Source organism: Narcine bancroftii, chromosome 2, assembly GCF_036971445.1.
Source record: "Narcine bancroftii isolate sNarBan1 chromosome 2, sNarBan1.hap1, whole genome shotgun sequence".
Taxonomy (NCBI): Eukaryota; Metazoa; Chordata; class Chondrichthyes; order Torpediniformes; family Narcinidae; genus Narcine; species Narcine bancroftii.
The window spans coordinates 60,738,477-60,751,850 of NC_091470.1; the positions used below are offsets into that span (position 1 = coordinate 60,738,477).

The window sequence follows — 13,374 nt, forward strand, 5'->3', positions numbered from 1 at the left end:
ATGGGTTCACTGGTAAATATGATGGTGTAGTACTGCTAAAGGCAGCAGAGCTGCTGAAATAAATGCTGTCCACCCCATGCACGTAAACCAGTAACTGCCATTTATTCAAACCACACGCGTTCCTTTTTGGGTGAGGTTTGGGAGATTGTCTTTGGGCAGGCATCCCTTGCGCCGTAGTGTAGGGGCAGGGAAAGGCTCTGAACAGTCCAAGCGGGCTTTCTTGAGGTAGTCAACTGTAAACATTTTGTGCCTGCCTCCAATGTCTAGAGAATATACAACCCTTCTCGGTACCTTGAAAGGCCCTTCATAAGGGTACTGCAGAGGGGTATCTGGTTTACCTCGTCTTACAAAGACAAAGTCCGCAGCTTTGAGTTCTCGTGGGACGAGGCTGGTTGGCGTCCCGTGGGTGGTGGTAGGATGTGAATGTGGGTAGGCAGTATGGTTACTCAGCCACTGTAGGATGTCCAGGGTGTTCGGTGGTGGTTCTGTGGAAACGAAATGGATGTTACCTAGGATGGAGAGCGGTGCGCCGTAGACCATTTCCACCAATGAGATGGGAGGCCCTCTTTAGGTGTTGTACAGATGCCCAGCAGGACACATGGGAGTTCATCCATCCAGTTGGGCCCATGCAGCCGTGATTTGATGGCTGCTTTTAGATGGCAGTGAAAGCCCTCTACCAGCCCATTGGATTGGGGGTGGTAGGTGGTTGTGTGGTGGAGCTGGCTGCTGCAGAATTTAGCCAAAGTCACTCAGAGAGAAGAGGTAAACTGGGCTCCCCGGTCCGAAGTTATGTGGGAAGGGATACCAAAACGGGCGACTCACTGTGAGGTAAATGCTCTCGCACAGGTGTCCATGTCGCAGGCCAGCATGTCGCAGGCCAGCATGGGCCCTGCCTCTGGCCAACGTTTAAAGTGGTCGACCACAGTGAAAAGGTATCTCATCCCCTGGCTGATTGGAAGGGTCCCTACAATGTCCAAATGTAGGTGGTCAAACAGGTCTGTTGCGAGCAGGAAACATTGCACTGAGCCTTTAGTGTGCCAATGGATTTTGGCTCACTGGCATTGTACACAGGTTTTTGCCCAAAGTGAAACTTTGCGCTGAAGCCCATGCCATACGAACCTGTCCGAAATGAGGAGGACGGCTGACTGGATGGAAGGATGAGAGAGTCCATGCACTTGATTGAATACCCTCCGGCACCAGGTCGTGGGCAGGATTGGCCTGTAAACATCGCACAGGAGCGTTGGGCCTCCTGGGTCCAGCACGAACTCCTCAATTTGTAGGCTGGTGATGGCGCTGTGGTATGCCTATGTGTCAGCATCTTCAACCTGGTCCTTGGCGAGCTGAGCTGTATCAATGCCACCCATCATCTTGGAGATCATTGGCCTGGACAGTGCGTCGGCTACCACATTGGACTTCCCTGTCATGAGGCAGATGCCTGTTGTATATTCAGAGATGTACGAAAGGTGCCGTTGTTGCCTCGCTGACCAGGGGCTGAGCCAGTGGCTGGCTTGCTCGTTTCCCTGAATTGGACTGGGTTTTCTGCCTGAAAAGGTGCAGGGCGGTACGCACCACCAGGCATTGCGCACCCCCCCCCCCGCCCCCGACAGTGTTAGAGGCAGTACCCTGCTGTTTCGTCACTGCATTGTGGCTGGGCTGCTGCAATGGCTGCCATGGGGATGCACGAGGTGGCTGAGATTTGTGCTGTTGTTCCCACTACGCAAATGGGCTGCACATGGATGGAATTGGGTTGTGGGGTGCAGAAGAGCCGGTCTGCTTCTCTCGCCACGAGGTGTGGTTTGGCAAAGTCCATGTTGGAGATGGCGGCAGCAACATGGACAGAAACAAGGCCTCAAACAGGAAGCATTTTGTGTCCATCTGCAAGGGCCACTAGCTCCTGTGTCAGTTCTAAGGGGTTGTGATCACCTAGGCTCTGCGTGTTAAGCCGGCTAAGTTCAAATGACTCAAGCAAAAACCATTTAAACATCATGTACTTGCCGTCCACGGTATGTTGTTGACAAACAGGGCTACATTTGCTGCTAAAATCAATGAAGCAAGTATTAGCAATAAAGCAAATGTTTCACTGCTAATATCATCCCCAGGCAGCAGGAGTGGTGGAATGGGCCAAATGAACATTAAAAACTAAATGTACTATCTTTTTGAAGATTGTAGATACACAGGGGAATATACTGATAGGATGGGACTTTAACCTTAATTTGGGCTCAAAGATGGATAAAATTGGACAAAAGACTAGCAGAAAGAACAAAGTAGCCAAATTTATGGTTAAATCGATGCAGGAAATGCAACTTATGGATATATGGAGGAGACAACACCCAAAGGAGAAGGAATACTCATATTATTCGAGTAGACATAAAACATACTCGAGGATTGACCTGTTCCTGTTGTCAGCCCACATCCAAGGGAGAGTTAGTAAAATGGAATATAAAGCTAGATTGTTGTCGGATCACTCACCCCTGTTATTAGCAATAGAGCTGGAGGACATCCCACCAAGAACATATAGATGGAGATTAAACTCCATGCTACTTAAAAGACAGGATTTTAGAGAATTGATTGAGTGCCAAATTAAAATGTACTTTGAAATAAATACAGAATCAGTGAAAGATAAATTTATATTATGGGATGCAATGAAAGCTTTCATCAGAGGGCAGATAATAAAGTTATGTAACTAAGATGAAGAAGGACTACAATCGGGAAATAGAACAGCTGGAAAGGGAAATAGCAGTACAGAAAAAGAATTAGAAAAAAGGGAATGTACAACAGAAAGAGACTTGGCAGACAAAATAAAATATGAAACACTACAAACATACAAGGTGGAGAAGAACATAATGAAGACAAAGCAGAAGTATTATGAGCGAGGAGAAAAAAAAACGCACAAAATCCTAGCTTGGCAGCTTAAAACAGAACAAGCTAAAAGAACAGTATTGGCATCAAGGAAAAAGGACAAACAAATTACATATAACCCAACAGAGATCAATGAAAACTTCAAGGAATTCTACGAGCAATTATACCGAACTGAGAACGAAGGGAAAGAAGACAAAATAGATGAGTTTCTAGCTAAAATTGAACTACCGAAATTGCAAGAAGAGGAGCAAAACAAATTGATAAAACCATTTGAAATAGAGGAAATACAGGATATATTAAAAAAGCTACCGAACAATAAAATGCCTGGAGAGGACAGACTCCCAATAGAATTCTATAAAACATTTAAAGACTCATTAATTCCTCCTCTCCTGGAAGTAATGAACCAGATTGAAGAAACACAAAACATGCCAGATCCATGTAAAACAGCAATAATTACAGTAATACCAAAGACAGGGAAAGATCCACTAACACCAACATCGTATAGACCAATATTTCTACTTAACTCAGATTATAAGATTATAGCTAAACTATTAGCAAACAGATTGGACGACTGTGTACCAAAAATAGTAAAACTAGATCAAACTGGATTTATTAAGAAAAGATGAACAACGGACAATATCTGCAAGTTCATTAACTTAATCCAAGCAGTACAAGGAAATTCAAAGTACTACAGAGGTTCAACCTACCAGAGAAATGTATTAATTGGATTAAAGCATTATATAATGGACCATTGGCGAAGGTGACAGTAAATGGATATATATCAAACCAATTTAAATTAAGCAGGCCAACTGGGCAGGGATGTCCACTATCTCCCTCACTGTTCGCGTTAGCTTATAGAACCCTTGGCAGAATTGATAAGAACAGAAAATAAAATAAAAGGGATAAAAATAAAAGAGAAAGAATATAAAATCAGTCTATTTGCAGATGACGTCATAGTATACCTAATAGAACCAGAATCATCAATAAAAGAATTAGATAAGGAATTGAAGGAATATCGAGAAGTATCGGGGCACAAGATCAACACAAATAAAAGTGAAGCGATACCAATGAATAATGCGGATTTCACAACCTTTAAGAAAGAATCACCATTTAAATGGCAAATACAAGCAATCCGATACCCATGTATTCGACTAGATAATAATCTAGGCCATCTATACAAATTAAATTATCAGCCATTAATGAAGAAATTACAAGATGACTTAGAACATTGGAAAGATTTACCACTAACACTGATAGGAAGGGTAAATTGCATTAAAATGAATACCTTCCCAAGGATACAATACCTATTTCAATCGTTACCAATTCCCTTAACAGAGAAATTCTTCAATGAGCTTAAGAAAATAATAAGGAAATTCTTATGGAAAGGGGAGAAACCGAGGATAGCGCTAGATAAATTAACAGAATGGTACAAGGAGGCTTACAGCTACCAAACTTTAAGAATTATTATAGAGCAGCACAATTAAGGTATCTATCAGATTTTTATCAAACAAGGGAAAAACCAGATTGGACCAGGTTAGAGCTAGATAAAATAGGGGAGAAGGTAGCAGAACATATACTTTATAAGTGGGATGAAAAACTGGTGCAACATAGAAGTTCACCAGTACTGCACCATCTGCTCAACATTTGGAAGAAGATTCACATAGAAAGGAAAAAAAATTATTATTGATGCAAAATCAACTAATCCCTTTCACAATAGATAACCTTTCCTTTAGAGAATGGGAGAGAAAAGGGATCAAAAGAATAGAAAATTATTTTTTGGGAAATAATTTATTATCTTTTGAACAAATGAAGTACAAATATGGTATAACTCACAGTACAATGTTTGCATACCACCAACTGAAAACCTACTTGAAGGACAAATAGGGAAGCAGGCTGAGGTTACCAAAAGGAAGCAGCTTTGAATATGTGATTACAGACACAATGATAATTAAAAGATTTATAACAAACATGTACATCAAGCTGCAAGAGAAAGAGAATGATGAAATAAGCTGTAAACCCAAACAAAAGTCAACACTGTTTAATTGCCTTAAAATTTGCTGAACCAATTTCTTTTCCCTCCCAAATAATGAATTCCAGAATTTTCCTCATCTCATTTTGCATTCGATCAGAATTCCTTGGACCATCCTTTATAATTTCTGCTAACTTCAATGAGATTCTACCATCAGCTGCCATCTTCCCCTCCCCTTTTCAGCATTCCAATGGACCATTTCCCTTCAAGACTCCCTGGCCAGCTCTTCCATCACTATCAACACAAACCTCAATTTACAGAGATAATCCATTTTGCCAATCCATTCCTCTCTTACTCTTTCTGTAACTTGAGACTACCTAATTTCCTCTGACTAGGTATCTTTGACTTGCGCCATTAATTGTTTTCCTGCCCTCAGATTTTGCCAGACCTATTTTTCCCTCTGCAAAGATAATTAGCAGGCAACTAATGACAGTTTTAAAATGCAGGAGAATTTCAAAGGACTAGGAAAAATGGCAAATGGAATCAAATCTGGAAAACCGTGAGATAATGCTACAGGAGAGAAGCAACACTCGAAGGGAATACATCATAAGAGATGTGTGCAGAAACAAAGCGAACTTAGAGTAAGTACATTTCCAAAGTCAGCAGTACACATGGATAAGATGGTTAAAATAATGTTATTTACTGTTTGTTTCAGTAGAGATGGTTATTCTTCCTACTGGATCCATGCCAGCCCCTGGCATGGTCCCTTTCCCCTTCCCTTATTTCTTTGCAACTCCACAACTTATTTTCTCTCATGAGCTCCCTTTTTGATTTTATTTCCACTTACCTATGCCAAGGAATAATTTACTAGCACACTTTAGGAAGTGGGCAGAAACCCAAGTACATCCCTGCAGTCACTAGGAGAATGCATAAGTGCCATGTAAACATCAAGGTCAGGATAAAACCTGGGTCACTAGAGCTGTGAGGCAACAACACAAACTGCTGTGTCACTCTACAAAAGTTATGAAATGACTCCTTTCTTTTATTGACTGAGACAAAAAAACAACAAAGCAGTGAAGTTATGTTAGAACTATAAACATTGGTTAGGCCACAGCTTGTGTGCACTGAATACTTCTGGTCATCACTTTAAAGGAAAGACTGATTTCACTAGAGAACTTGGGGGGGGGGGGGAAGGGGAGATTCACAAGGTCATGTTAATAGTCGAGCATTTTGGCTCTGATGGTTGCAAAAGAGGCAGAAGCAAGATTAATTGAAGCATACAACATTGTGAGGGGCCCAAATGCAGTCAACAGAAAGGACTATATTGCCTTAGCAGGGAGATCTCTGAAGATGCAGATCTAAAATAATTGTTTCTCCTGATGTGAACTTTGTAGATGAGTTTTTTTTTTAAAAAAAAGTTTGCAGCCTTCTTGTAAAGATTTAATATCTATTATTTATAAGTTACTATGTTTAAGACAGGCCCCGTTATTTAAAATTAAAAATGCCTGGGAATGGGGTTTAAACCTTTCAATATCAGATGAAGTTTGGGATTTAATTATTAAGTTGGTCAATAACTCATTGTTATGTGCTTGTCATTGCTTATTACAATTTAAAGTTGTATATAGGGTGCACACGTCCAAAGGTAAATTATCTTGTTTTTATACAAATTCTTGCTGCAATAGATGTAAGAGAGGAGAGGCTTCTTTAATTCATATGTTCTGAACTTGCTTTAGTCTTGAAAAATACTGGAGAGGTGTCTTTCAAACTTTATCTTTAATTCTTAACAAATTTAGAACCAAATCCTTTGGCTGATCTTTTTGGAACAATGGGAAGGAATGATGTTCTTTTGACTTCAATTAAATGTCCAACTCTATCCTTTGCTTCTGTTTTGGCTAGGTGAGCGATATTACTTAGATGGAAATATGTTGCCCTGCCCACTCATGTGACTGAGAGACATTATGTCATGTTTAAACTTAGAAAAAGATATTATTATTCAATTAATAATTCAAGTATAAGATTTCAAATGCTGTGGGGGCCATTTAGGAGTCATTTTCTCAGTTTTTAATATGATATTGTGGCGCTCTGCGCAGCTGGAGAAAGCGCAGTCACCACATCAAAGATCGTTAACGACTGTTTATTCGAATTCAGCGTGCATCCCTTTAAGGGCAGAGTGGGCTCAGCCACCACGTGCGTGGTGACATCATAATCGCTGCCCAGGGCGCACGCTGGAAGGGAGGCTGGAGTCAGGGAGAACCCCTGATGACGCCATCTTCCCATGGCTGCCCCGCCACATGGCGATACATGCGGGGCCGGTTTGCCATAAGAATGTGCACTGCCACAATATAATGCTTCACCTTTATTTCTTTCTCTTAGTTTTCATTTTAAGTATTAAGCATGCTTATTATCAAATAACATTGATAAAGAAGGGATGGGGTTTGGATTTCTCTTTAATCAGGATAAAATTATTAATATGTTTAGGAATTGTGGATATGTCTAATGATTTCTGTTGTGACGGATTATGTCATATTTTATATTGTTTCTAGATATGTCAGATACAGCAATGAGCTCTCCGAACCCTTCTCCATTAACAATGGCGTGAAGCAAGGCTGTGTTCTCGCACCAACCCTCTTTTCAATCTTCTTCAGCATGATGCTGAACCAAGCCATGAAAGACCTCAACAATGAAGACGCTGTTTACATCCGGTACCGCACGGATGGCAGTCTCTTCAATCTGAGGCGCCTGCAAGCTCACACCAAGACACAAGAGAAACTTGTCCGCGAACTACTCTTTGCAGACGATGCCGCTTTAGTTGCCCATACAGAGCCAGCTCTTCAGCGCTTGATGTCCTGTTTTGCGGACACCAGCCCCCCCACATCTCCATCGGGCACACAAAACTCAAAACAGTCAACCAGTTTACCTATCTCGGCTGCACCATTTCATCAGATGCAAGGATCGATAACGAGATAGACAACAGAGTCGCCAAGGCAAATAGCGCCTTTGGAAGACTACACAAAAGAGTCTGGAAAAACAACCAACTGAAAAACCTCACAAAGTTAAGCGTATACAGAGCCGTTGTCATACCCACACTCCTGTTCGGCTCCGAATTATGGGTCTCCTACCGGCATCACCTATGGCTCCTAGAACGCTTCCACCAGCGTTGTCTCTGCTCCATCCTCAACATTCATTGGAGCGCCTTCATCCCTAACGTCGAAGTACTCGAGATGGCAGAGGTCGACAGCATCGAGTCCACGCTGCTGAAGATCCAGCTGCGCTGGGTGGGTCACGTCTCCAGAATGGAGGACCATCGCCTTCCCAAGATCGTGTTATATGGCGAGCTCTCCACTGGCCACAGTGACAGAGGTACACCAAAGAAGAGGTACAAGGACTGCCTAAAGAAATCTCTTGGTGCCTGCCACATTGAACACCGCCAGTGGGCTAATATCGCCTCAAACCGTGCATCTTGGCGCCTCACAGTTCGGTGGGCAGCAACGTCCTTTGAAAAAGACCACAGAGCCCACCTCACTGACAAAAGGCAAAGGAGGAAAAACCCAACACCCAACCCCAACCAACCAATTTACCGCTGCAACCGTGTCTGCCTGTCCCGCATCGGACTTGTCAGCCACAAACGAGCCTGCAGCTGACGTGGACATTTACCCCCTCCATAAATCTTCTTCCGCGAAGCCAAGCCAAAGAGAAAGAGATATGTTTTATAGGAGATAAATTGTGGTAGGATTTTTTAGTGTAGGACACATACAAACACTTCAAAACAGATCTCATTTAAAATGCCAAAGTCCAGACTTTGAGTGCCTTTTCACAAACTTTGAAGAATACTTATAGGGACTTCACAAGTAGGTGTTAATTGGACATGCTGTGGAGTAATGGATTATTGGTTTGGAAAGCAACAGATGAATTATTAGGTCCACTTAGCCGCAGTCTGTCTGAGTGCAGTTGGCTATTCTAAGAGGGTTGTCTGGTTTTCTGAGCGAGAGAGCGAGAGGGTTTTCTGCAGTCGTGGCAAACTGGCAGCTTGTTGAAACCTTACTTTGAAGATAGGTTGTGAGTTTTTAGTTCAGCCCTCATGGTCAATAAAAGAGAAGACTGGCTGCCTAATGTTTCACTTGAAATAAAGGAAACAAAAAAAAAAGGAACTCTGTGGTGACCTGAAAGAAAGAAGTTATCAGTTGTAGGTGTCCAATGAACAACAAATTTTTCTCTGAAAACCAACAAGAACCTTCCTGAGCAGTAATCATTTATTTTTCAAGCACCACCAAGCCCGGTGAAATTCATAAATGTTACATTCTGTGCACAGTACAAGAATTGCCTGCAACCAGTGAACTTAGAGAAGTGAGATTGGACTGTGAACCAAAGAACTTTTTTTGAAATTATATACACATTACATGCACGTGCGCTTAAAATTAAAAGGGAGTTAATAGTAATATGCTAAAGTTTGATCCTGTTTTCATGTTTAAAGTCAATTAAAAGCAACTTTTGTTTAAGTAACCATTTGTCTTGGTGAATTTCTATTGCTACTGGATTTTGGGGTCTTCTGGGCTGATAACAATTGTATTGTGGCACTTGCAGGAGCTGAAGGAAATCACTGCTGGCATGGCCTCAAGAAGGAGGTGGCAGCGCTAACCTGCAACTGCATCAGGTGCCAGACATCCAAAGTCCACAGGCACACGCAGACCCCTGTTCATTTCTACTCGCAACGTGGAGGTTCCAGCATATCCACGTGGATGTTGTGGGCCCCTTGCCAATGTCCAGGGAGTCGCGGTACCTATTTACCATAGTGGACAGAACAACCAGGTGGCCGGAAGCCATTCCAGTCCGTGGCATCAGCGGAGACGTGTGCTAGAGCCCTGGTCAGCCAGTAGATTACAAACAACAGTGGCGCCCAATTTACCTCTGCACTATGGTCACAGCTGACAAGGTTTTTAGGGGTTACACTGCACCACACCACGGCCTACCACCCACAGTCAAACGGGTTGGTAGAGAGGTTCCACCGACACCTCAAGTCTACTCTAATGGCAAGACTTTCTAGCTCCAACAGGGTGGACGAGTTGCCCTGGGTTCTCCTTGGGATTAGGATGGCGCCCAAAGAGGACCTGCAAGCCTCGTCAACAGATCCAACATAAACTCTCGGAGCAGCACCATATCTCTTGAGTTTGTATTTTGCAGCCTTCAATAAGGAACTGAACAACTTCAAGATCCAGCCTTCCCAGTCTATGTCAGGACTGGCAAGTTCTAATGAAAGATCAATCTGTAACTGTAAGCCTGTTTTTTTTCCTCTCTGCAGATACTGCCTTATATTTCTAGCATGCTATCTAATTTCAGATTTTCAGCAAATGCAGTGTTTTGCATTTCACAGTTCCTGCCTTGTGTTTTTGTTCGCTCCATTCTCATTCATTTCCGTCTGCTTAACCTCCTTCAGACAACTCAGTATGTTAACAGTTCTAATTTTCCTTGTTCTGACAAAGGGTTATCAAACTGAAATATAAACTTAGTTTGTCTCTCCACGGAAACTGTTTATGTGCTAAGTATTTATAGCAATTATTTTTCCCACCCAGATGTCTACCAACTACCAATTTTGTTTTTGCACATCAAGGGTGATCAGAGTTTTGACTAAAACAGTACAAAGTTAGAATATGTCTGGATAGGATGAACAAGAATGACTCATTAACATAGAGGTGAATAATTAGGGGAAATAGATTTGCTAAATGATAGGATTAGAATGCAACAAGGATTTATTTTTCAGTTCATTCAGAATTTCAGAGGGGATGAGTTTCAGGGATCAGAGACATGCTGGGTAGAAGGATAGTGGAGATGGAAACTCATTATATCTGTAAAAGTACCCAGATGCATTGGTCTACAGGGTTACAAATAGAAAAACTAGAAAGTGGAAGTAATAGCAAATTGTTCCTCTTTTGGCCTGTAAGCTCATCATGGGCTAAAAGACCTATTTTATGTGATGCAACTTTATTCAATTCTAAATTCTTGATAAATGCCAAATACACTCCACATTCCACTTACCCAGGCAATCAATTGCTTCAAAGTACTTAAATTTATCAACCATGTCTTCCTTATTAACAAATACAGAAAATGATCAAAAATAATCACCAGACCAGGCTACATTGATGGAGAGATAAATTATTGTTACATCCTTCCTGTATGTGGTAACCAGAACTCTAATCTCTAGTCAAGTAAACAGAAAGCACAGCTGCTGCTCAAATGTCTTCCGCCATAGCCTATTTATATTTCTGATTTCTAGCATCAACATTATTTTATCTTTGATTTTACAAATCTTTACTGGATTTCAAACTGGAGATCAACACAAAATGCACTCTGAACTATCGTGAAAAAGTGTGACAGAGTACACAGATATGTTTTTGGGAGAAAGATCGGGAAAGGTTTGTTTGAGTAAGTCACATACAAACACTTTAAAACAGATCTTATTTAAAATACTGGAGCTCTGCCCCATGCTAGACATGTCGGGGCCAACAGTCTGTTCAAGAGCTTTGGAGAGTGCCCAAGAGACTTCACTAATAGATTGTTGTTTACAAAAAGGCAACAGATGAAAGAGCTTGTCGGAGCTGCTTCTGTCTGGAGCTGTTTTAAGCAGAGAGAGTCAAACAGGCTTTTTCTCAGAGAGAGAGAGAGAGAGAGAGAGAGAGAGAGAGAGAGAGAGAGAGAGAGAGAGAGAGAGAGAGAGAGAGAGAGAGAGAGAGAGAGATCACTTCGACAGTGTTATAGCCAGTAACAGCAGCTGGGACTAGAACAGGACAAGCTGGCAAGCTTGTGGAAAGCCCCATTTGGAAGACAGGTTTGTAAGTGCTTTGTTCAGCCTGGTCAGAGTCTTTGTGGGTCCTGCAAGAGGAGAGGAGTGGCTGTCTAATGTTTCTCTTGGAATAAGAGAAACAAAAAGGCACTCTGTGGTGACCTGAAAGCAAAAGGTTATCATCTGGAGAACCCTGAGGGGGGAAAGTTTCGTCAGCAAGACACTGAGGTAGGTGATTAAAAAGGAATCAGTTGTGGATATCTTGGAACAACAAATCGCTCTCTCTAAACCAACAAGAACCTTCCTGAGCGGTAACCATTTACCTTTCAAGTACCTGGTGAACTTTATAAATGTTAAATTCTGTACACAGTATAAGAATTGCTTGCAACCAGTGAAATTGGAGGAATGAGAAGTGAGATTGGACTGTGAACCAAAGAACTTTTATGAAATTATATACACATTACATGCACGTGCGCTTAAAATTAGAAGGGAGTTAATAGTAATAAGCTAAAGTTTGATCCTGGGTTTTCATGTTTAAAGTCAATTAAAAGCAACTTTTGTTTAAGTAACTATTTATCTTGTGGATATCTATTGCTGCTGGGTTTTGGGGTCCTCTGGGCTCATAACAAAAGAAAAATCAGAGCAGCTTCAGAAAATTAGAATTTCTAAGGCAGAGTGCAACATTTAACCATATAACCATTTACGGAGCGGAAACAGGCCATGTTGGCCTTTCGAGTCTGCACCGGTTCACTGATTTTGTGCGCCCTCTCCAGGCATTGGTGATTTTAAGTGTAGTGTATCTTTGAGAATTTTAACATCTATCCATAGGTACTCTGGACTTTGGATGTGAAATCTCATATTAAAATATTCAAAAACATTGGCTGTGTGGGAGAAGCCAGTGAGTGGCCGTGGACAATGGCTTCTCAGACTGGAGGCCTGTGACTAGTGGTGTGCTGCAGGGATCGGTGCTGGGACCAGTGTAGCTTGTCATCTAGATCCACAACCTGGACAACAATGTGGTGATTGGATCAGCAAGTTTGCAGACAATACTCAGATCAGAAGCGTTGTGGACAGCAAGGAAGGTTTTCAAAGCTTGCAGAGGGATCTGGATCAGCTGGAATAAACAGCAGATGGAATTTAACATGAACAACTGTGAGGTTTTTGGTGCATAAGAATTTACCGTTTCAATTGCAAGACGAGGAGAAAAATGGAGGAAGACTACTTAAGTTGAATTGTATGATCTCTAATGAAGCCTGGACTTTGATTGATGTTTATGCTCCAAATGTTGAAGACACTGCTTTTATTACAGAAATATCTTTATTATTGGGACAAGCTAATTCCAATGTGATGATTGGGGGGGGATTTAAATATGGTATTAGAACCGTTATTGGATAAGTATCCAAAGGTAATTAAGAAATCTAAGATGGCGATACATATGGCTAATATGATGAAAGATTTGAATTTAGTTGATATTTGGCGTAGATTTAATCCTACACAGAAAGACTTTTCTTTTTATTCTTCTTGACATAATTCTTTTTCAAGACTTGATTATTTTTTAATTTCGGCACATTTACAGGATAAAGTTATATCTGTGGATTATAAGGCAAGGTTAGTCTCGGACCATTCATTGTTATTACTGGAATATCAAAGTTCTCAAGTTACACAACATACTTTAAGATGGAGATTTAATACTATGTTACTACAAAAGCCAGAATTTATTGTTTATTTGAGAAAACAAATTGAGGATTTAATTGCTAATAATGTTCACTCT

At 41.4% G+C, this 13,374-nt stretch overlaps 1 protein-coding gene across 8 annotated transcripts in view; it reads right to left on the reverse strand.

The window, feature by feature from the left end:
• mia2 (MIA SH3 domain ER export factor 2) overlaps positions 1-13,374 on the reverse strand; it is an 82,431-nt gene that overhangs the window by 21,599 nt on the left and 47,458 nt on the right. For 7 of the 8 annotated variants that reach the window (XM_069916842.1, XM_069916841.1, XM_069916840.1 and 4 more), the window contains one exon: positions 339-485. The exons of the other annotated variant lie outside the window; for it this stretch is intronic. In XM_069916842.1, the coding sequence (XP_069772943.1) occupies positions 339-485 (147 nt within the window). The remainder of the gene's footprint in view (positions 1-338; positions 486-13,374) is intronic. 8 annotated transcript variants of the gene reach the window in all.